Source organism: Lactuca serriola, chromosome 5, assembly GCF_051521515.1.
Source record: "Lactuca serriola cultivar US96UC23 chromosome 5, Lser_US96UC23_V15, whole genome shotgun sequence".
NCBI classification, from domain to species: domain Eukaryota; kingdom Viridiplantae; phylum Streptophyta; class Magnoliopsida; order Asterales; family Asteraceae; genus Lactuca; species Lactuca serriola.
The window spans coordinates 109,914,053-109,935,503 of record NC_136412.1 but is presented as its reverse complement, the minus strand read 5'-3'; the positions used below and the strand labels follow the sequence as shown (position 1 = coordinate 109,935,503).

Below are 21,451 nucleotides of genomic sequence, written 5' to 3'. Positions count from 1 at the left end.
TGATTTCACCAACAACATTATCACATTTTAAAGATCAACAATATATCAGTACATAACAACCAGATCAGTAACAAATTTCAGGAAATGAACAAAATCAACACATTATATTAGCAATTAGGAGCACATTTTTAATAAAAATTCTATTTGTAAATGAACAAAATCACCACAAATCAATGGAAAACATGAGGAAGGAAGGACCGATCAAGTATGAATCAACATAATTATACCTAATTCCAACTACCGTTCATTAATTTCCTACACAAAAAACATAATTAATACCTATGGTGAAAATCAATTTCAAAACTCGATATGAGAAAATCGATTTCAAAATTAGAGAATGAAAACCACACCGATGGAGAAAGACCGGAGGAAGGCATTGATTGGTGGTGGTTGTTGGGGAAATTGATTTCATAAGCTCAATTTCAGAAAATTTAGGAGTGATAGAATTTCAACGATTGGAGAAGAAAGAAAGCCAAACCTGATGACTTGCTGTCGGACCGGGGGTTTGGGACGGTGGCGCCGTAGGTCTCATACCGGTGGTGTATGACAAGTTCGACCGAGAGGGTTGGGCATGGAGACATCGAAGAGGGCATAGAAAGAAGAGGGATGAGTTATTTAGTAGTGGGAAGAGAATAAGCAGAGACGGTAAGGTAGAGGGCAAAAAGGGAAGCGTGCCTTTTTTTTTTTTTTTTTTCTTTTTCTTTTCAGATGTGGCCAAGAGTCTGACCAAATAAGAGGTTATTTTTAAGATTAACGGGGTGTTTGGATAAGAAAAAAAAAGGTTGCTTATTGCTTAATCCCACCGCAATAAGCAAATTTAAGTATTTGGATAGGAGTCTTTAAAAACCAGCTTATTACGGTAGGAATAAGCTAAATAAGCTGATTTTAATAAATAAGGGGGAATGCTTATTGCTTATTAGTTATTTTACTTATATAAACTGTTTTGTTTGCCAAACACTTAAAATCTTATTGCTTATTCCCACTGCAATAAGCTAATCCAAACACAATTTAAAAAAATGTTTATTTCCACCGTAATAAGCAATAAACTAATAAACTAAAAACTATTTATCCAAACACCATGCAAAAATAAGAGGTAAACATACACACTTACTTGGAAAGATTTAGACATGTATTTAAAAGGTATTAAGTGGTAAACGAATAGCAGTAAATCATACAATACTTATTATAAAAAATGTTTGTTTTTGCCGTCTTTTTCTCATGTATCCAAGAACGTAACACACTCGAACAACATCGTCCACCGTAATCAAGGGCTCAAGGCTTCTCGCCCGTGAAAGTTGACGCTGTTACCTACAGATCGATTACGCTCACAAGCCACATCGCACTCTTTCTCAGCGATCGAACAATGGCTCCTCCGGCTCAATCTCAGCGATCTCCTTCGCCTTCTCAACCCTCCGGGTATTTGTTACCCTTCGCACTCTTTCTCACAAGACACAAATACATAATTTTCTTGATCCATATTATACCAAATTGTACAATCTTATACGTATGAATATTCTGTTTATTTTGCCTTTTGATTTTATTCCAAGTCTTTGGATCCATCGAATTAGACTTCAGCTATACGCACACACTTATTAGGTTATATGACCGAAAAAGTTAGTGTGAAACCCTAATTACTTGAAATTAATGAAGAAAAGGATGCAGTTTTCTTTCTCGTTTGGGCGAACACCGCCACAATCACAATCACAATCGCACACTGGACTTAGTGATTCAGATTTAGCTCATAATAAGCATAATGATAATGATACTTCTAATTCATGTTCAATTCCAAAATCCAACAGTAAAGGGGAGGTCTCGGATCTGAAGATGCAGCTTCGACAGCTGGCTGGGAGTCGGGCACCTGGTACCGATGACTCAAAACGAGATCTCTTCAAGAAGGTGATCTCATACATGACTGTCGGGATTGATGTATCCTCAGTTTTCAGCGAGATGGTGATGTGCTCGGCTACTTCAGATATTGTTTTGAAGAAAATGTGTTACCTGTATGTTGGTAACTATGCCAAGTATAATCCTGATCTTGCCCTGCTTACGATAAACTTTCTTCAAAGAGATTGTAAGGATGAAGACCCAATGATAAGAGGGTTGGCATTGAGGAGTTTGTGTTCTCTTCGAGTGCCGAATCTGGTGGAGTACTTGGTAGGGCCATTAGGTGCTGGGTTGAAAGATGGGAATAGTTATGTGAGGATGGTTGCAGCTGTAGGGGTGCTCAAGTTGTATCATATATCTGCTTCTACTTGTTTGGATGCTGATTTCCCAGCTCTTCTTAAACATTTAATGCTTAATGATCCAGATGCCCAGGTGAGTTGATTTTGTAAATTGTAGTCATGTTCCAGTAGTTACATTTCTACAGCTGTTGGCAAAACTAGTTTAATTTAAAAATAGATTAAGGTGGCGGAAGTGTCCAGTAATGTTTATCTAATGCAACAGTTTAAGAATCAATTTATTAAATATTGTAAAACTGTGCAGGTGGTTGCAAATTGTTTATCAGCTCTACAAGAGATATGGGGCTTGGAAGCAAGTACATCAGAGGAAGCTGTAAGGGAGAGAGAGGCGTTGATTAGCAAACCAATTATATATTTCCTATTAAATAGGTATGTGGTTTATCTTTTATTTGATGATAACTTACTTGTATATGGTTCATTGAAGTTGGTATTTGGTAATTGTCGTTGTTATCTGAGTTCAAGGTTGGACCTAAAGCGATTAAGCCAACCATACCCTTGCCATTATTTTTTATGCTTAACGACCCAAACATCACATAAAAATAAAAGTCCCCTGTTAATAGATTTATTTGTTTATGGATGTAATAGTAATATACCATTGCGGAATCTCCTAATAAAGACTACAAGCAATCTCCTGTGTGCCTAACACTTATGCAAGAGCCAATTTTGAAGTTACTAAGCGAAAAATAGACATTTACTCGAATTTCATACTATTTTGATCCACTGCATTATCTTGCATTACTTCTGGGATGGATGGAGTCTTCCTCGACTGTTATATTATATAAGGTCAAATACCTCATTAGGTTTTGTTTCCAGCAGTCCGTTCTTTCTGTTCCTCCAAAATGTTTTGGTTGTATCTGTTTTTTTTTTTTTTTTTTTTTTTTTTTTTTTTTTTTTTTTTTTTTTAAACATAAGATACAACTAAATACAAGTAAGCTTTATCTTGAGTCTCATCTCATCGATGCATCTTAGTAGGTTACTCTAGGTCTTAACTCTTAATAAGGGTAGTTATGTTATGATCACCAAGTTAACGTGGTATTATTTATGTATTTGCTGATATCACCTTTCTTGAATGTGGTATATTCATTGAGTACTAAAATCTGGTTCGGTCACACCCTTTAAGAGTATTCTTTCTGATTCAATAACAAACAAAGTCTCTTCTTTCCCATCTTAGATTCTTATCTAAAAAAGTCACGCAATTATGATACTTCTGAAAGAAAAGGCTTAGTTGTGTTAGTAAGCCAATATATATGCTAATCTATTTAGTTTTCTTAACTAGGCTGCACTCATGTTTCCCATGGACAGTTATTATATAACTCTGAATACTTACTTGGAGCACTGGTTCAGTTTTTGTTATTTGCTCTGATTCCATGTTAAAAACAGGTATGCAATACTAACAAAATTTTTTACTGAAGTTTATAGACATCAGATACCCTAGTTTTAGTTTACATATGCGGTCATGGGGCAAGGTTACAAAAGCTTATGGGAATATTAATAGAGGCCTTTATCAGTTCCCCATATTTTGTACATATTGTTGGTATTCCTTGTGAAAATTTGTAAAAGGCTTTCAGTCATGTTCCGTGGTGTGTATTATGAAGCTGATACATAATTATATTCTTGTAAATTGGTGCCATCTTCTCAAACCTGTTTCAAAGTTGATCCATATATATCAACCTCTTTTCTTGTCTTACTGATAGGAATTAGATGGTTAAATATTTGAAGGGTAAAAGGGTAATTTCTAGGATAGTTTGTTAGGGGTTTGCTAATAAATAGAGGGCAGGTTTGCATTGTTAGTCAGGCAGAAATATCTTAGATTCGTATTAGTCTGTAGAGTGAGATTGGCTCATTGGCTACACTTTTGAGAGAGGGATTGGGATTCATCCTATGATCAGGAGATTGTATTCTCTATTTTGTTTCATTCATCAATTCCAATTTTCTCCATCAATCATCCATTGTTTGTTTCAATTCTTCATCACTTACCATCCACTAGGTTGAATTTGCAAGTGTAGTATGACTGGTAATATTCTGTTTGGTTCTAGAGTTTTTAGAAAACTGTATATAGTTCATATTCGAAACTACATTATATTTTTTTAAATTAGAAAACCCTAAGTTTATATCCGGGTCATGGACCGAAGTAGTCTAAACCATAACCAGATCGGTTTCTTTATTTCGTATTTGATGGGAATCTTGTATGATTTCTAAAAAATAGTTTAGTGTTTACTAATTTCAGGGTTGGCTTATGTGATCTATTAAGGTAGTTTGGGCACGGTGATGCAAGATTGGTATATCTGTATTCTGAATCTGATTGCCTCATTTTTGTAATTTGTATGACGTTAGCAGTAATGTTAGCGTGTTACATAATATTAGCATGTGAATGTTTATTTAATGGATTGCAGTCCCTGTACTGTACAACTGTGATGTAAAACAAAATATTAGGGTAATGGGACTAGAAATATGATCAAACCATGTCATTGACAAGAGCAAAAATGCAACGTCTAAAATATGGTAGAATGTTTTCGGGAGGAAGAATTGAAATTTGAAGGAAATGAAGTTCAATTTCATAAATATTTTTAGATTAAAATTATGTTTTCATCACATATAATTATAAATATATGTATTTTGGGCTTTTGATAAAAAATGGAAGACAGGACAAAATACAAATTGACAAAACATGCTGCTGACCTTGTACTGGATTGATACAAAATTTGAAATTTTGTTCTCCATCTCTTGCTTGTGCAAAAGATGTATATGCCTTTCTCATCCTCATCATTGAAAATAGCCTGTCACGTGTAACGAATGCAGCCTCAGTGATGTGATTCAATTTCAAACAAGTAATCCGTGTTTGCAGGATCAAGGAATTCAGTGAATGGGCTCAGTGTACTATTCTTGAATTGGTTTCAAAGTATGCACCACCTGATAGCAATGAAATATTCGATATCATGAATCTTTTAGAAGACAGACTTCAGCATGCAAATGGTGCAGTTGTTTTGGCAACCATAAAGTTATTTCTACAATTGACATTATCTATGACAGACGTTCATCAACAGGTACTTAACTAAAAAACATTTCCTTTTCCTCGTATAGTATTTATCTGGGGTCAATTGCTGATGTTTCTAATTAAAATGTTATCATGTTCCTACCTAATCAATAACGAATTCAAATCTCAGCTAATAATGTTTGTAAACAAATCTGTAATTATGAGAGTAAGGACTTACCATAAGTAACACTGTAAGTCGTGTGCTGGTTTAAAATCTTAGAATTCGAATCCATCAATGTTATGTGACTTGCACGTTTATAGATAACTCACAGCCAGTAATTTAAGTTGAAGTATTAAAATTCTATTGAATACAATGTGGGAAAATGTTGGTTACCCCAATACGACTACTTTCCTCTTTCAGTTTTCTACTAGAAACTGTTTGTTTAAGTAACAGTAGGTGGGTTCAACTCTTGTAACTAACTCAGTTTGTGTATCAGTGGAAGCACATGTGTCTTCTATCTGTGTGTATTGAGGGGTTCAGCTGATGTAGGGCTAAATACAAGAAATAACAACATACTTATAATTTATTTGTGTATTATAACCTCTTACTTATACACCGTTGTACTTACAGTTTTTTCTTTTATTAAAGCATTTTTTTAATCTTATCTTATTAGGACTGTAAACTTTGAAAAATCTACCCAATTATAGGAGTGAAAATTGTTTTGTATTTGGATGACATTGTTTTTATTGGATTGGTTTTTCGACATACATTGCTGTAATGGGAAGAAATAAAATTATGATACTTAATAAACAAATAAGTAGAATACATTGTTATGTGTTGCATTTAACCCAATAGAAAAAATAAAGAGAGTTCAAGTTCTTCTGTCCAACCCTTTTTAATTCATCATTTCCGTTTCTGGCACAATAACAACCTTTTTGCATCCAAAGTTATCGATCTTTCATCAGGGGACCAATTTAATAATTTAATAATTTCTTGAAGAAATGTTGTTTCTGTTTGTGGGTGATTTTATAATGTTTTGTTAATTCATGGTTTTTAGGTATATGAGCGTATCAAAGCCCCTCTACTTACCCTTGTGAGCTCTGGGAGTCAGGAGCAATCTTATGCAGTACTTAGCCACTTACATCTTTTGGTTATGCGTGCACCGATGTTGTTTGCTTCAGATTACAAACACTTCTATTGTCAATACAATGAACCTTTTTATGTTAAGAAGTTGAAGCTTGAAATGTTGACAGCAGTGGCAAATGAGAGCAATACTTATGAAATAGGCAAGTGAAGATTGAATTCAGCTGATGTATATATGTATATATTAATTAATTGTGGTGACCGTTTTGAATTCATGTTGTTAGTGACTGAACTGTGCGAGTATGCTGCAAATGTTGATATTCCCATTGCAAGGGAATCTATCAGAGCTGTTGGAAAAATTGCACTTCAGCAATATGATGTAAATGCCATTGTTGATAGGCTGCTTCAGTTTCTGGAGATGGAAAAGGACTATGTAACTGCAGAAACACTGGTATGCGAATTTAATTCTTCATGCTTAATGTTAGTTATTATGTTAATGTTAATGCTCAATTTTTTATTTAGGTTCTTGTTAAAGATCTGCTGCGAAAATACCCACAATGGAGTCATGATTGCATTGCTGTTATTGGGAACATAAGCAGCAACAATGTTCAGGAACCTAAAGCCAAGGCAGCTCTTATTTGGATGTTAGGGGAGTACGCTCAAGACATGCAGGATGCTCCTTATGCTTTGGAAGGTCTTATTGAGGATTGGGAGGATGAGACTTCTCCGGAGGTATATAATATACTAGTTTATAACCCATGGGAACCACTGTTACAAAATTAATTAAACTTTTATAGTCAAAACTCATAATTATTAATTACTTATTTTAAATAAATTATTAATTAAGAGATTTTTTAGTTATATAAAATTATAATCATTGATTTAAATAAATATATAAAATTATATCACTTTATTAATGTTATTAGAGTGAGAAATTTAAAATTTGAAATTTGAAATGGAGAATCAATAGGTTGACAAATGACATGCATTAATTAGGAGACATAATATGGTGACACATGGCAAAAAAAGAATAAAATTTGCGTTAATTAGGAGGCCTAATATGATGACACATGTCAAAAGGAGAATAAAACTTTCTTTTATTAGAATAGGGAGAGGAGATTTTTCATGGCCTATTTTTGTCTTTTGCACATCTAAGGATATTTTTGATTATGAGGATGAGTGTACTGTCCACTTGGATCCATCTTTTTTTTTTAGGTTGGACATATTTGCAAATTTTATCCCATTGACATCGAATGCACACCAAAGACTGTAACAAACCATATATGATATACTATACATTTATCAAAATCTCTAATCTGTGAGCAACAAACCATTTATATCTACCTTGTGAGCAACACACTAATCACTACATGTATGAATTAATCATCTGCGAATAATCAAAACGAGATACACCACTAAATAAGTTGCACATTAACCAATATCTAATTTTGGTTTGAAATGTATCATATATACAAATACATAAAGAAATTACTTTAAAAAATTAGCTACTAATAAAAAAGTTAAATTAAATAAAGTACCATATAAGTTCAAAATAGAATTATCTCAAAAAATAGTTTTAGTTATGATCAGAAAATAACAAAAAGTAATTTAATTAATGTTTTAAGACATTGATGTTATTGAAGATCATATTAACAATAAAAGTAAATATATCATTCGATTCCATCAAAGAATGGAAAAGAAACACCCCTCCCCCATGGAATGGAAAATAGCATAGCATAGCATATCATAACATTCGTTGAGGAATGAATGATTCATATATTATATGTGGTAAACAAACATGATTTTTTTTCATTCCATCTTAATGTTGTATTCCATTGATTCTAGCTTTATAATATTACTTGATACCAAACAAAACACTGGCTAAGTTGTTTATTTTAATGCCACAATCCATTATGGTTTAATTTTTGAGAAATTAAATATCCTCTTACATTTTGTTCCTACCAATCCTCCTACCCATTCAAATGATGACATGTGTCATATTAGTATCCTAAAATTTCATTAAATTTCATTAAATTTCATTAAATGAGCATTAAATGGTACACATGTCACCATTTTATTAGGTAGGAGGATATGTAGGAACAAAAAGTAGGAGGATATTTAATTTCTCTTAATTTTTGGCAGGTACGTTTGCATCTTCTTACAGCAGTAATGAAATGCTTTTTCAGACGACCACCAGAGACTCAAAAAGCCTTGGGTGCTGCATTAGCAGCCGGTCTCGCTGATATGCATCAGGTTCAAATACAAAACTCTGAATTATAATATTAATATTTAGGCTACCCGATTATAGCATCCCACTTGCAATCTTTTATTCATTCATATCATATTAGGGGAGGGGAGGGGACCTGAATCTGATACTTTGAAAATGATCTGTTACAGGATTAAAAAAGTTATATTTTCAAAGTAGAATGTTGTAATATGATATTTTAATATTTACTAGGTGTAGCTAAATAAAAAAGTTGATTGTGCAGGATGTCCATGATAGGGCTTTATTTTACTACAGGCTTTTGCAACATAGCGTCTCAGTAGCAAATAGTGTTGTAAATCCTGTTAAGCAAGCTGTTTCAGTGTTTGCCGATACTCAAAGCAGTGAGATCAAAGATCGTATATTTGACGAGTTTAACAGCCTATCTGTCCTATACCAGAAGGTACCTTTGTTAATTTCTTCTCTTTATAATTTATATAATAACTTAGATGCTGTTTCTTTGACTTAATGGTGATGAGATAAAGCAGCTATATATGATAACATATGATATGAGTGGAAGTGGAAGTTGCAATTATGTCCATCTCTTGTCTGTGCAAAAGACAGAGAGATAGCCCTAAAATCTTAAGGTTGCGTTACAGGACGGGACTAAAGTGGACAAATTTTCTAGAGATGATGACGAGGGCATCCACGTCCTTTTGCATAGATGATAGATAAAAATAAAATTAAAAGTGCATTGCAGCCTTCATACATGTTCACAGACAAGGAACATCAAGGACCATATGCCTTCTCAGAAGAGCTTGGACATTTGTCCATTGGTGCTGAACCAGCAGCAGCAGCAGCAGCAGATGTAGACCACATCCAAGCCAATGACGGGGATCTACTTTTGACTACCACTGAAAAAGAAGAAAGTAGGGCCCACGACAGTGACTACTCTTTATCCCAATTATCTGTCCAACAACCTACCTCCACCATTGATGACATATTTGGGCTAGGATTGTCCGTTGCTCCTGCTCCTCCTCCTCCATTGAAGCTAAACGCTAAACCTGTGCTTGATCCAGCCACTTTCCAGCAGAAATGGCGCCAACTTCCCGTTGCAGTATCACAGGTTCTTTCCATATAATCATATTCCTCTCATTTATCCATCCATTATAACTGATGAATAAAGATGCTCAATTTGCATATTAAATTTGCTCATATGCTAAAGTTTAATAAAAATAGCTAAAAACAAAACCGCTTCAACAATTTAGAGGTCACCAGGACAACATCTTAAATTGCTTTATATTTCTCATGCTCATGCATGCATAAAATTAAAACTTCGATTTTATTTTATGTTTGATTTAGATGTTATGCCTAAATGCAAGAAATAGCTATTTACTTTCTTTTATTTGTTTCCTTCTTTCATCGTCTTCTATTTCACTAATGTATTTTCATTTTTTTTATTTTTTTTTCTATTAGGGCATTGTGCCTTGAAAAGTATACATTATAGCATTGTCCTTTCAATCTTTTTATTAGGACATTGTACTTTAAAAATAAACTGCCCAATTATAGCAATGAAAATTGTTTATTTGCATGGCATTCTATAATTGGTAGATTCAATGCTATAATAAGATAAAATGAAAACAAATGTATTGCGATCAATATGGGTTATTTACTTTAACTTCTTAACCATAAATAATTAGCTCTCTACTTATATTCTTCTACCCATAATAGCAACCTACTCACATGATAATAGCAATCTGACTTTACTTTTTACCAATAATAAAGAAATGTAAGTGCATTGTTATTATGGGTAATAAATTGTAAATACGCTGCTATCTAAGTATGTATGTGAAAACAAATTTAGGGACATTGCCTGATGTGCATTTCCCGTATTGGTAAAAAGAGTAAAGTATGTTGCAATTCCCTATATATTATTTGCTAATGGGTTGAGTGATTCAAAAGTCGCAAAGATATATTTAAGTGTCTAGAACCTCCTAACTTGCTTTATACAAAAAAAATTGGATCATTCTTTGTTGGTAATGTTTGTAATCATATTTAAAGAACAATGCACCTTCATTGGGTAAGTGTTTTTTTTTTTTTTTATTTTATTTTTTATTTTTATGAATCGGATAAACCACAATAATTTCTTCATTTTTTTTGTTGGTTTTATCATTTATTATTATTAATTATTATTGTTATTGTTATTATTTAAACTGTTGGCATCAAAGTTGGGTATTTGGACAAATAAAGACAATATTTAGATAAACAAAAAAGATATTTATCGATTAAATTTTATTATTGATGAGATGATATCATTATTTGATAGATTGGACTGTATCTTGTATGTTATCCATTTTAACAAACTTTGTGAAAGTAATGAATTTAGACTTGCATATAATTCCACTTCTATTTTAAATGGATGAGATTAAAAATTAGATGATTGGGCAGACGGATGTAGATCCATTTCTTTCCAAAATAAATGGAATAGGCACACACTTAAAGGAAATTGTAAGAGGATGAGGGCATTTACGTCTTTTGTGTCCCATATTGTTCTTTCTCCATTTTGGATGGAACAAAAAAAAAAAAGAAATTTATAATGATTGATATAATTGCAGGAAGGGTCTATAAGTCCGCAAGGTGTGGCAGCATTGACTAGTAGCCTTGAACCTCTTTTACGCCACATGCAAGCTCATCACATCAATTGTATCGCTTCGGGTGGGAAATCCCCAAATTTCAAGTTCTTCTTTTTCGCACAAAAAGCATCAGATTCATCAAACTTTCTAGTGGAGTGTATAATCAACTCCTCTACGTGTAAAGCACAAATAAAGATAAAAGCCGATGATCAAACTACATCCCAACCCTTCTTCTCCTTGTTCCAATCCGCCTTGTCAAACTTTGGTATCATCGCTTCCTAATCCCCTTTTGTATCTTGTTTTTTTTTCTTCCAAGAAAGACATGTTTAGATTATGGGAAAACTGTTGTGTTTGTGATTTTTGGTTGTATGTGTTGTGGAGTAAATAAAATGACAAGTGTCATGTGATGACTTCTTTCTTTACCTTGTTTGACTGAAAAATTTAGTAGAATTCAACAGTGTAACCGAAGTAACATGAGATTTGGATAACAAGTCAAAATAAATTTATTTTTAGATTAAGCTGACAGGGGAATTTTTGTAAGTGTTCTTAGTATTTTGTTACTCAAATGTGTGAGCTCTATTCTTATATATAATAAATAACAAACAATGGTTAAATGCAACAAACAGTAAGTAATGCGGTTTTCCCAGGCTTTTTAAGTTGGAAATCGATAAAAATTCTACTCTTGCTAATAGGCGACTTGAAGGTATTTGGAATTGGCTTCGGAGAAGGCCTATTCGAGGAGATTCTACTATTGCTAATAGACAGGATTTGAGTTCTGTAGTTATTGATGTTCAACTATCAGTTAATAGACCGTATCAGTTTGTAGTTATTGTTGTACAACTATTGGCAGTTCAGGAGGATAAATGGTCGTGGGATATTGGTAATTTAGGTTATTTTACAGTTAGCGAGACTAGAAGATGGGACTTTACCTAGTTTAGATCATCAGACTGGGTGGAATAAAATGGTCCCAAGAACTTGTTTGTAACGGGTGACGTGGCAACAAGAACTTGTAATTCGATCTTTCAACTCCCTTTGTTTGACATGGTTCATGATTTGTTCTACGCGATTGATAATAAGTGATACAGTTCTACAAAAAGGAAGCGATAGATGTGATTGCTTGCACAACGGTGTGGTTTCTATGGAGGTTCTAGAATGACATGTTATTGGCTACTACAAAGAGGAGATATTTGACTCCATAAGAGAATTGTCATTTTTGTGGTTTTGTAATCGTAATAGAAAACTCTTTTAATTGAGTTTGCTGGATGCAATAACCTGTAATATATGGTTTTTGTTCCTATCTTCTTGCTAATACTTTTTTTTTTTTTTTTTTTTTTTTTTTTTTGTTCCTATCTTCTTGCTAGTACTTTTTTAATATATGGTTGTTTTAAAAAAGCAATCCAGTTTTATTAAGTGGAAGTGTGTTCTAGCATTATTTTTTCTATTAAGATTTTGTATTTTGCAAGTTCTACCAAATAATAGTAATGCCATCAAAAACGAAGCAATTCTTTTTTGAAGTATACATTTGAATAAAAAAAATGAAAAATATAAGGTTATTATTTTAAACTAACCAAAGTATTGTTCATAAATCAAACCATTAGAAAAACACAATTATCAAATACAAAACATCACTACAAATATAGAGTGTCACATAATGCCAGTAACAAATCTCCTAGAGAGTGTGTACAATCAGACCTTCGTTTTCCCGCGATCATTAGAAATATCCGAAACACATAATCAACAACTATAAGCACGAAGTTTCGTGAGTTCCCCAAAATATCACACACAACACAAATAAACAACTATGGGTTAACAACAACCATGGAGACTACCTGAAGTCTCAGTGGGCAACCACACGCCTTGTGGGTTATCAACAACCCTGGAGACTACCTGAAGTCTCAACACATACAAACAATACATACACAATAATAACACTTAGACCCACCTGGTCATCATATGTAAATATATACAACTATTCTACCACACAGGTAAAAATAAGTGAGGAGACTCACATGATACTGATGGCCGGTAAATCTCACTCCCGAACTGCCGGAACTAGACTCCGTCTAATAAGCACAACAAGTAACCATAGTCAATTAAGGTCATAACCCGACTCATGGTCCAAATCCCACAACTACGCCCCTGAAGGGCAAAAAGACCATTTTCCCTTCCATGGTCCAAAACCCTAAATCTTTTGACAAAAAGTCAAAGTTGGAAAAAGCCAACAAGTCAACGTACGCGGGGTGTACATCCTGAATCAACAAAATCGGGGACGGGCCTGGCTACGCCGACCGTAGCAAGGAGTTCGCCCGTTGTACCCTGCCTAGTCCCCAAACCCCAACTTTTATGTCTTAATCCTTTAAGACACTTATCCCAACTTCAGATCTGACCACTATTGAATGTCTTAACCCATAAAGTCATTGACTTTAAACCTTTCCATGGCCATATAGGGCTCAAAACACAAAACCTTAACTTTTGCAACACTCAAGGTCACTTAACTCATCCATGGACCAAGGGAAACGATCAAACAACCACTTTTATGAATCAAGGCACTCTAAAACATCAAAAAAGGATAGCCAAAATGCTCTGGAGTAACCCATACTCACAAAGGTCCAAACTTTAGGACAAAAAGTTCATAAAAACCCATGTAAAGAGATCTAGAAAGAACATCAGCAAGGTATGGACTTTATACCTTCAAAAGATGCACAAGGTGAGGTAGTTTCTAGATCCACAAGCTTGCATGCAACATTACCTTCCTCAATGGCCTTCTTCTTCAACAAGAAAGCACCAAAATCACAAAAGGCTTCAAAATCTTCACACACAAGGATAAGACTCGAGATTAGGGTTTGGAAGGAGTGGAGGCTGACTCTAGAAGGTCCAAGGGAGGTATAAGGTTGTTTAAATAGGGAACAAACCCTAAAATTTAGGGTCGAAGGTCTGGGCTAGTACGCTCTACGTACCACATGTACGCCCAACGTACTAGGGAGAGTTCTGCGATTTCGAGTCTCGATCAAGTATGCAACACGTACCTCGCGTACGCCCAACGTAAGGGTTAAAAGGGCATTAATTTTCGACATAAGGACCAAAAATGTAAATACCTGCAAACCGGATGTTACAATTCCCCCACCCTTACTAGAATCATACTTCGCCCACAAAGTCAGCCTCATAAAACAGATCAGGGTAGTGCTCACGCATCTCAGTCTTGGGCTTCCAAGTCCACTTCAAGCCTTTATGGTGTTGCCACTGAACTTTGACCAAGTTCACTACCTTGTTCCTCAAGGTCTTCACTCTTCTATCCAGAATCACCACTGACTTCTCGATGTAATTCATTCGATCATCGAATTGAATGTCCTCCAAAGGATCTATAACTATCTCATCAGCTATGCACTTCCTCAACTGGGAAACATGGAAAGTATCATGAATCTGACTCAACTCCTCAAGTAGCTCCAACCGGTAAGCCACCTTTGCCCACACGAGCCAATACTCTAAAAGGGACAAAAAACCTGGGGCCTATCTTTCCCCGCTTCCTAAAGCGGATAACACCCTTCCAGGGTGATACCTTCAGAAGCACCAAATCTCCAACTTGAAACTCTAGTTTAGAGCGTCACCAATCCACACAACTCTTCTGGTGGCTCTAGGCCATCAGCAACCTCTATCTAACTTGGTGGATAAGCCCAATCGTCTTGAGTACTATCTCAGTGCTCCCCATGACTCTCTAGCCGACCTCGCCCCAACAAATAGGAGTTCGACACCTCCTCCCATAAAGAAGCTTAAAGGGAGGCATGCCAATGCTGGCATGATGGCTGTTGTTGTAAGAAAACTCAACCAAGGGAAGATAGGAGTCCCAACTCCCACCAAAATCAATGATGCAGGAGCGCAACATATCTTCGAGCGTTTGAATAGTCTGCTCACTCTGCTCTTCTTGTTTGCGGATGATAGGCGGTAGTGAAATGAAACCGGGTGCCCAAATCTTCGTAAAACCTCTTCCAAAACCTGGAAGTAAAACGAATGTCCCGGTCTGACACAATAGAGGTCGGCACCCCATGCCGAGCCACCACCTCCCAAACATAAATCTCAGCTAGCTTTTCTATAGAAGAGCCCTCACTTATAGCTAAGAAGTGAGTACTCTTCGTTAAACGATCAACTATCACCCATATAGCATCAAATCCCCTCAAAGTCTTTGACAATTTTGTAATGAAATCCATCGTTATTTTCTCTCACTTCCATAGTGGAACCTCCAAAGGCTGCAACTTGTCGTGAGGGTGCTGGTGCTCGACCTTGACCCTCCGGCAAGTCCAACATCGCTCTACAAACCAAGCCACATCTCTCTTCATACACGACCACTAATAACTATGATTTAGGTCGAGATACATCTTGGTATCCCCTGGATGAATGGAAAATCTTGACTTGTGGGCCTCTTCCATCAATACCTGTGACAACCGTCAATTTTCGGTCAAGTCAAAGCCAACTAAAGTCAACAAGTCAAACCGGTCAACTCAATTTGCCCGTAGGTACTAGAGTTTACGTTATGTAATTTCTAAACAACTCTCTATTCTAATGAGAGATCATAAATCGAAAAGTGCGTACATCTAGATCTCCTTAACCTAAAACTGTGGTACGTGGCGAGCCAAACCGATAAAACAATGTTGCATACTCATCGGGAGTATGCAAGATCCTTAAACAAGGCTTAACGGGGTTTACGGACCTTGCATTGTGAAGCCGGACACTCACATTCGTCACACACAAAACCACTCTCAATCGTTTTCACTCCATCTCTTCTTATAAGAAATCTCTCCCAAATCTCTCTTTGTATGAGAAATCTCTCCAAGAATGTCAAATCTCTCCCTAATCTCTCTAAGTATGTGAAATCTCTCCAAAATATTTCCTTGTATGATAAATCTCTCCAAGAATGTCAAGTCTCTCCCAAATCTCTCTAAGTATGTGAAATCTCTCCCAAATATCTCTTTGTATGAGAAATCTCTCCAAGAATGTCAAATCTCTCCCAAATCTCTCTAAGTATGCGAAATCCCTCTCAAATATCTCTTTGTATGAGAAATCTCTCCAAGAATGTCAAATCTCTCCCAAATCTCTCTAAGTATGTGAAATCTCTCTCAAATCTCTCTCAAAATATCTCTCAACTTTCCATAATCACTCGGGGCATCCCGACCCTCGAATTTGGCGAAAACAGCCCCAAAACGGAAGTCTACGCGAAAAATGGACTTAAGGACCCGAAACCCCTCTTAGGACTCGAAAGTCCTCTTAGGAACCGAACCCTTCTGAGCCGAAGGCTGCTGAACCGAACCCGAAAGGTCCTCTCGGGCCCGAACCTCGCCTACACACCCGAACCCGAACGTTCGGCACATTTCGGGTCTGATCACTTTCTCTTCTGAAGACCGAAGACCGAGCCTTCGCTTCTGATGACCTACCGAGCCCTCGCCCCCTTCGCTTCGCGCCCAGCAGCATTACGGACCGAACCCAGCCTCAGGAGGACCGAGCCTCGGCCAGGACCGAGAGGTCTCGCTAGGAAGCCTCTTTTCTCCCGGTTTTCGACTAATTTTGCGTTTTAGGCCCGTTTTTAATTGTTTTAACACGGGGTTTTCACCCAAAACTTTATTTTAACATATAAGGACCCTTAATTATTAATTAATCATGTTTTTAAGGATAAAACCTTATCCAAAAGAGTGGGTGAAGTACAAAGGTAGAGTGTTGACTTTACTTTATTCTATGACACAAGCAACCACTCGCATACCCACTCCATGTCACTATTCACCATCAACCCATCCCTAGTCACTTCATAAGTCTTTTCTCATTATTTTCAGCCATTCCCACGTTCTTAGGGCTGGAACATCCACCCTCTCTCCTCACACTTCATTCATTCTCTCATTTTTCCACCAAGAACCACACTCCAATTTCTCTCATCTTTCTCTCTCAAATTCGAGAACTTCAAGGCATACTCCAAGACTTTTCTCCTTCATTTAGTAAGTATCATCATCTTTCTTATGATTATTACACATCCTCCTACTCAAAATCATAGATTGCTTACACAAACATCATCGCCTTCTTGTTAGATCTTCGAATCTTCAAGTGATTCATCAAGTGTTCTTGAGTTGAACACTTCTCTTCTTCAACACTTATCTACTGAAATCACTCAAGGTGAGTTCATACCCCTACATTTTTATGTTTTTTCAAGTTTTAAGGGGGGGGGGGGGGGGAATACAAGTTAAAACACCAAGAACATAACTAAACTTTTCTAACAGCCTTCATCAGAAAAGTTCAACTCCATTCACGGACTGTTTTGGACAACTTAAACATTTTAGTTTTCGAAACTGTTTTAGGTGCAAGTAGTTCCACTTCTTAGCTTTAAAATGACTACTTGCACAACTACACACGATTTTTCTATAATTTATGGTGATTTTTACAAAACAACTTGTCTTTTCAAACACAAATCCGGACCAGTCTGTGAATATGAGTATTTTAATACAAGTTAAAGGCTTCCAAAAATCATGATAAAAATTATGAGTAAACTAGACTCATTTTAGGAACTCTCACAATTTACGGATCTAGTTTTCGACTTCGTATGATTATTCTATGATTTTTCTAAAATAGTGCAGAAAGGTTAAGAATTAGTTAACAGCATATAACTTTCATAACACTTTGTATTATGTTGAACAAAGTGTATAACAATAAGATCTAAGTATTGAATGTGTTTCCTTGTTAGTTTATCATCATAAACTGAAACTTAGTCATTCATGATAAGATTATTCATTCATTTAGAACACGTATATTAAGCTATAATGAGCATAGTTTATGGATTCATAACACAAATGCGTTTTCATAAAAGAGTTCTTATACATTACAAACGTTTTGGATAAACTATAATAGGTATAGTTTATGTATCATTTACTTTTCAAACTTATTTATCAAAGGTTTTTCAGTTTAGTTCACGTAAATCTGTTAATGAATAAATTTGTGAGTCATTCACTTCGTGTTACTTCCAAAGTAACAAAGTCAAAAAGTCCTGTAAATTGTAACCAGAGTCTCTTATAGGGAGAACGTGATAGTTGTGTATAGATCTATATTGGGTTTGACAAACCCACACCAGAGCTGCTTGCAACAGCTAGACCGGCAGGTCTGTGGCGACAAGTGTCATTTAACGGCGATGCTTGAAGAACGTCGTATTACGAGGCCGTCTATGTCAAGTATGGTTATGATAGCTCACATGTGGTATTAACAATCATAAGATTTACGGGTTCTAACTTTAAATTAGCGAGTTATGTCGATTTAGCTCACTGAGATTTCTTTTAGCATGGAAAAATACTTGTGCGCCTTCATATCAAAAAGGGTTTTATGTCGATTTAAAATCACTTTTTATATCAATTACAAATATTGCTGTATATTTTCAGTCTTGGAAAGGGTTTTACGCAAATATGAAACCACTTTTATATATTTAAGTATGACAAATACTTGATCATTTTCAGTCCTGGTAGTTAGGACCACATAACTTTTATAAGTCAAATATTGGATTTTTCTTGGTAACGTACATCTCTTTACAAAGATCGATATTCAAACTCTTACTATTAAAAGCTTATGAACTCACCAACCTTTGTGTTGACACTTTTCAAAACTACTTGTATTCTCAGGAATTCAGTGAAACCGGAAATCAACAACGTTTTGAGGATGGGACGAAAATTCGTCAAACAGTTCATTTTGTATCATAATGTAATTGATTCGAATCATGTAAACATATACTTTGGTGTAACCTTTTCAATTATATTTATGATGGTTGTATTTACTTTGAGCACTATTATACTCGTTGTTGTGATACTCTACATGAAGTCCTCCACCCCCGGACATTTCCGCCATCCTTGGTTTGGGGGTGTGACAATACCCGTCGAGCCCCACCCACATACGGTACCCAAACTCGTCCAAGAAGAGTCAAAAGCCCCCTATTATCAATATTAATGGCTAAAATCTGTCCGATCACCCGCTCACTCTTCCAGTTCTCCTCCTTTATGGATTTTGATTGGGATTCTTTGATCGTTTCCAAAATTGGGGTCATCACTGTCATCCTCAAACGCATCTCCTGAATCGGGGCATTGACTGCTCTCCGACTCAAGGCGTCCGCCACCATGTTGGCCTTGCCTGGATGATACAAAATCTCATAATCATAATATTTCACTACATCCACCCACCTCCTTTGCCTCATATTCGGGTTAGGCTAATCTATAAGATATATTATGCTTTTATGGTCTGTGTAGAAGATTAAACGAACTCCATAAAGATAATGGCACCAAATCTTGAGAGCGAAAACCACCGCCCCCAATTCCAGATCATGGGTGGGATACTTCGCTTCATGAGGCTTTAACTGCCTCGAAGCATATGCAATCACATACCTTCTCTGCATCAACACAACACCCAACCCCAAAATGGATGCATCATAGTAGACCATAAAATCCTCTACTCCCTTAGTGAGGGTAAGCACTGGTGCCTCACAAAGTCTCTGGCGAAGTGTCTCGAATGATGCCTGCTGCTCAGGCCACCAACTGAACACAACATCCTTCCTTGTTAACTTAGTGAGAGGAACTGCAACGTTGGAGAAGTCTTGAATGAATCTCCAATAATACCCTGCCAAATCGAGGAAGCTCCGAATCTCAGATGGAGACTTCGGCACTTCCCACCCCATTACCGCCTCAATCTTGGCTGGGTCGACCAATATACTATTCTGGTTGACGAGGTGTCCTAGAAACTGAACCTCGCACAACCAGAACTCACACTAGGAGAACTTGGTATATAGCCTCTCCATCCTTAAAACTTAGAGAATCTTGCACAAATGCTCCCCATGCAGCTCTTTGGTCTTCGAATAAACCAGAATTTCATCGATGAAGACGATCACCAACCGATCCAACATGGGCCTACACACCCGGTTCATGAGATCCATGAACCTGCCGTGTGTTGGTGAGTCTGAAAGGCATCACCACAGACTCGTAATGCCCATAACGAGTTCGGAAGGCTGTCTTCTGAATATCTGCCTCTTGTACCCTCATCTGATGGTAACCAGACCTCAAATCAATCTTGGAAAACCAAGATGCCCCCTGTAATTGATCGAAGAGATCATTAATCCTTGCCAATATATATTGGTTCTTCGCCGTCAACTTGTTTAACTCCCAGTAATCAATACACATTCGGTGTGAACCATCCTTCTTCTTGACAGAAATGATCGATGCTCCCCATAGATAATTGCTCGGTAGGATGAACTCTTTTCCTAACAGCCCCAGAAGCTGAAAGGATAACTCCTGCATCTCAGGAGGTGTAAGACGATACAGTGCCTTGGCAATTGGCACCACACCCGGGATCAGATCGATCCGGAACTCTACTTGCCTCTTAGGAGGCACACCAGGTAATTCTTCTGGGAAAACATCAGGGAAATCACACATAACAGGAACATCAGCAATGGAAATTGATCTCTTCTCATCAACTCGAGTATCCACTACATATGCCAGATAACCCATACACCCATGCTGTAAACTCTGCCTTGCCCTGATGGAAGAACAAAAAGCTGATCCTGACCTAGTATCCTCGTCATATATGGTCATCACTCCCCTACTAGGATCTCAAACCATCACCATCTGCCGCTCACATTCAATAAAATCCCCAAAATATCTCAACCAATCCATGCCCAAAGTAACATAGACATCGCCCCATCACAATAGGGATAAGATCTGTCGAATATCTAACAACAAAAATCTCTAGCACACAACCCCGATAGATGTCAGTACCGGAGACCGGATGATCATCAGGTATAAAGACTCTCAATGGACTACTCAAGGCCTCTCGCGCAATACTAAAACCACGAAAAAAGAATGATGACACAAAAGATCGACTCGCACTTGAGTCAAACAACACAAGTACAGGCACACAATTCACAAGGAAAGTATCTAAATTGGACAATATCATAAGCAACATAAATAAATTAGCAGAAATAAATAAAGAACACATATTAGCCATGACATCTGGAGCTGATCTGGCCTCCTCTAATGTCGACTGAAATACTCTACCTAGAGCCTGCGGATCCTCGAACTTCCCCTGCCGGTCATCGGTAATAGGCATGGTCGCGGGGGCCGGAGTCTGAACCGACCAAGATGCAAGCCGAGGACACTCGGCCTTTAAATGACCCGCCTAGTTGCAATTTAAGCAAACTCGAAATCCCTTGGGGAAATCCTGTGACAACCCAAGTCTGTTCCGTTACATTTCCCCGTTACCGTTAACGTAATATTCCATTTTTGTAAAAAGTTCCGTTAATTAGAGGTCGCCAATTTAATA

General features: G+C 36.6%; 1 protein-coding gene across 1 annotated transcript; it reads left to right on the top strand.

Moving 5' to 3' along the window:
- Positions 1 to 1,216: 1,216 nt before the first annotated feature.
- LOC145052863 (adaptin family protein) lies at positions 1,217 to 11,652 on the top strand. The gene is made up of 11 exons (XM_079000777.1): positions 1,217 to 1,416; positions 1,800 to 2,316; positions 2,485 to 2,609; positions 5,086 to 5,284; positions 6,273 to 6,501; positions 6,583 to 6,749; positions 6,821 to 7,030; positions 8,441 to 8,551; positions 8,788 to 8,964; positions 9,262 to 9,627; positions 11,117 to 11,652. Exons 1-11 carry the CDS (start codon positions 1,364 to 1,366, stop codon positions 11,414 to 11,416), a joined length of 2,454 nt encoding a protein of 817 aa, XP_078856903.1. The 5' UTR covers positions 1,217 to 1,363; the 3' UTR covers positions 11,417 to 11,652.
- Positions 11,653 to 21,451: the final 9,799 nt, after the last annotated feature.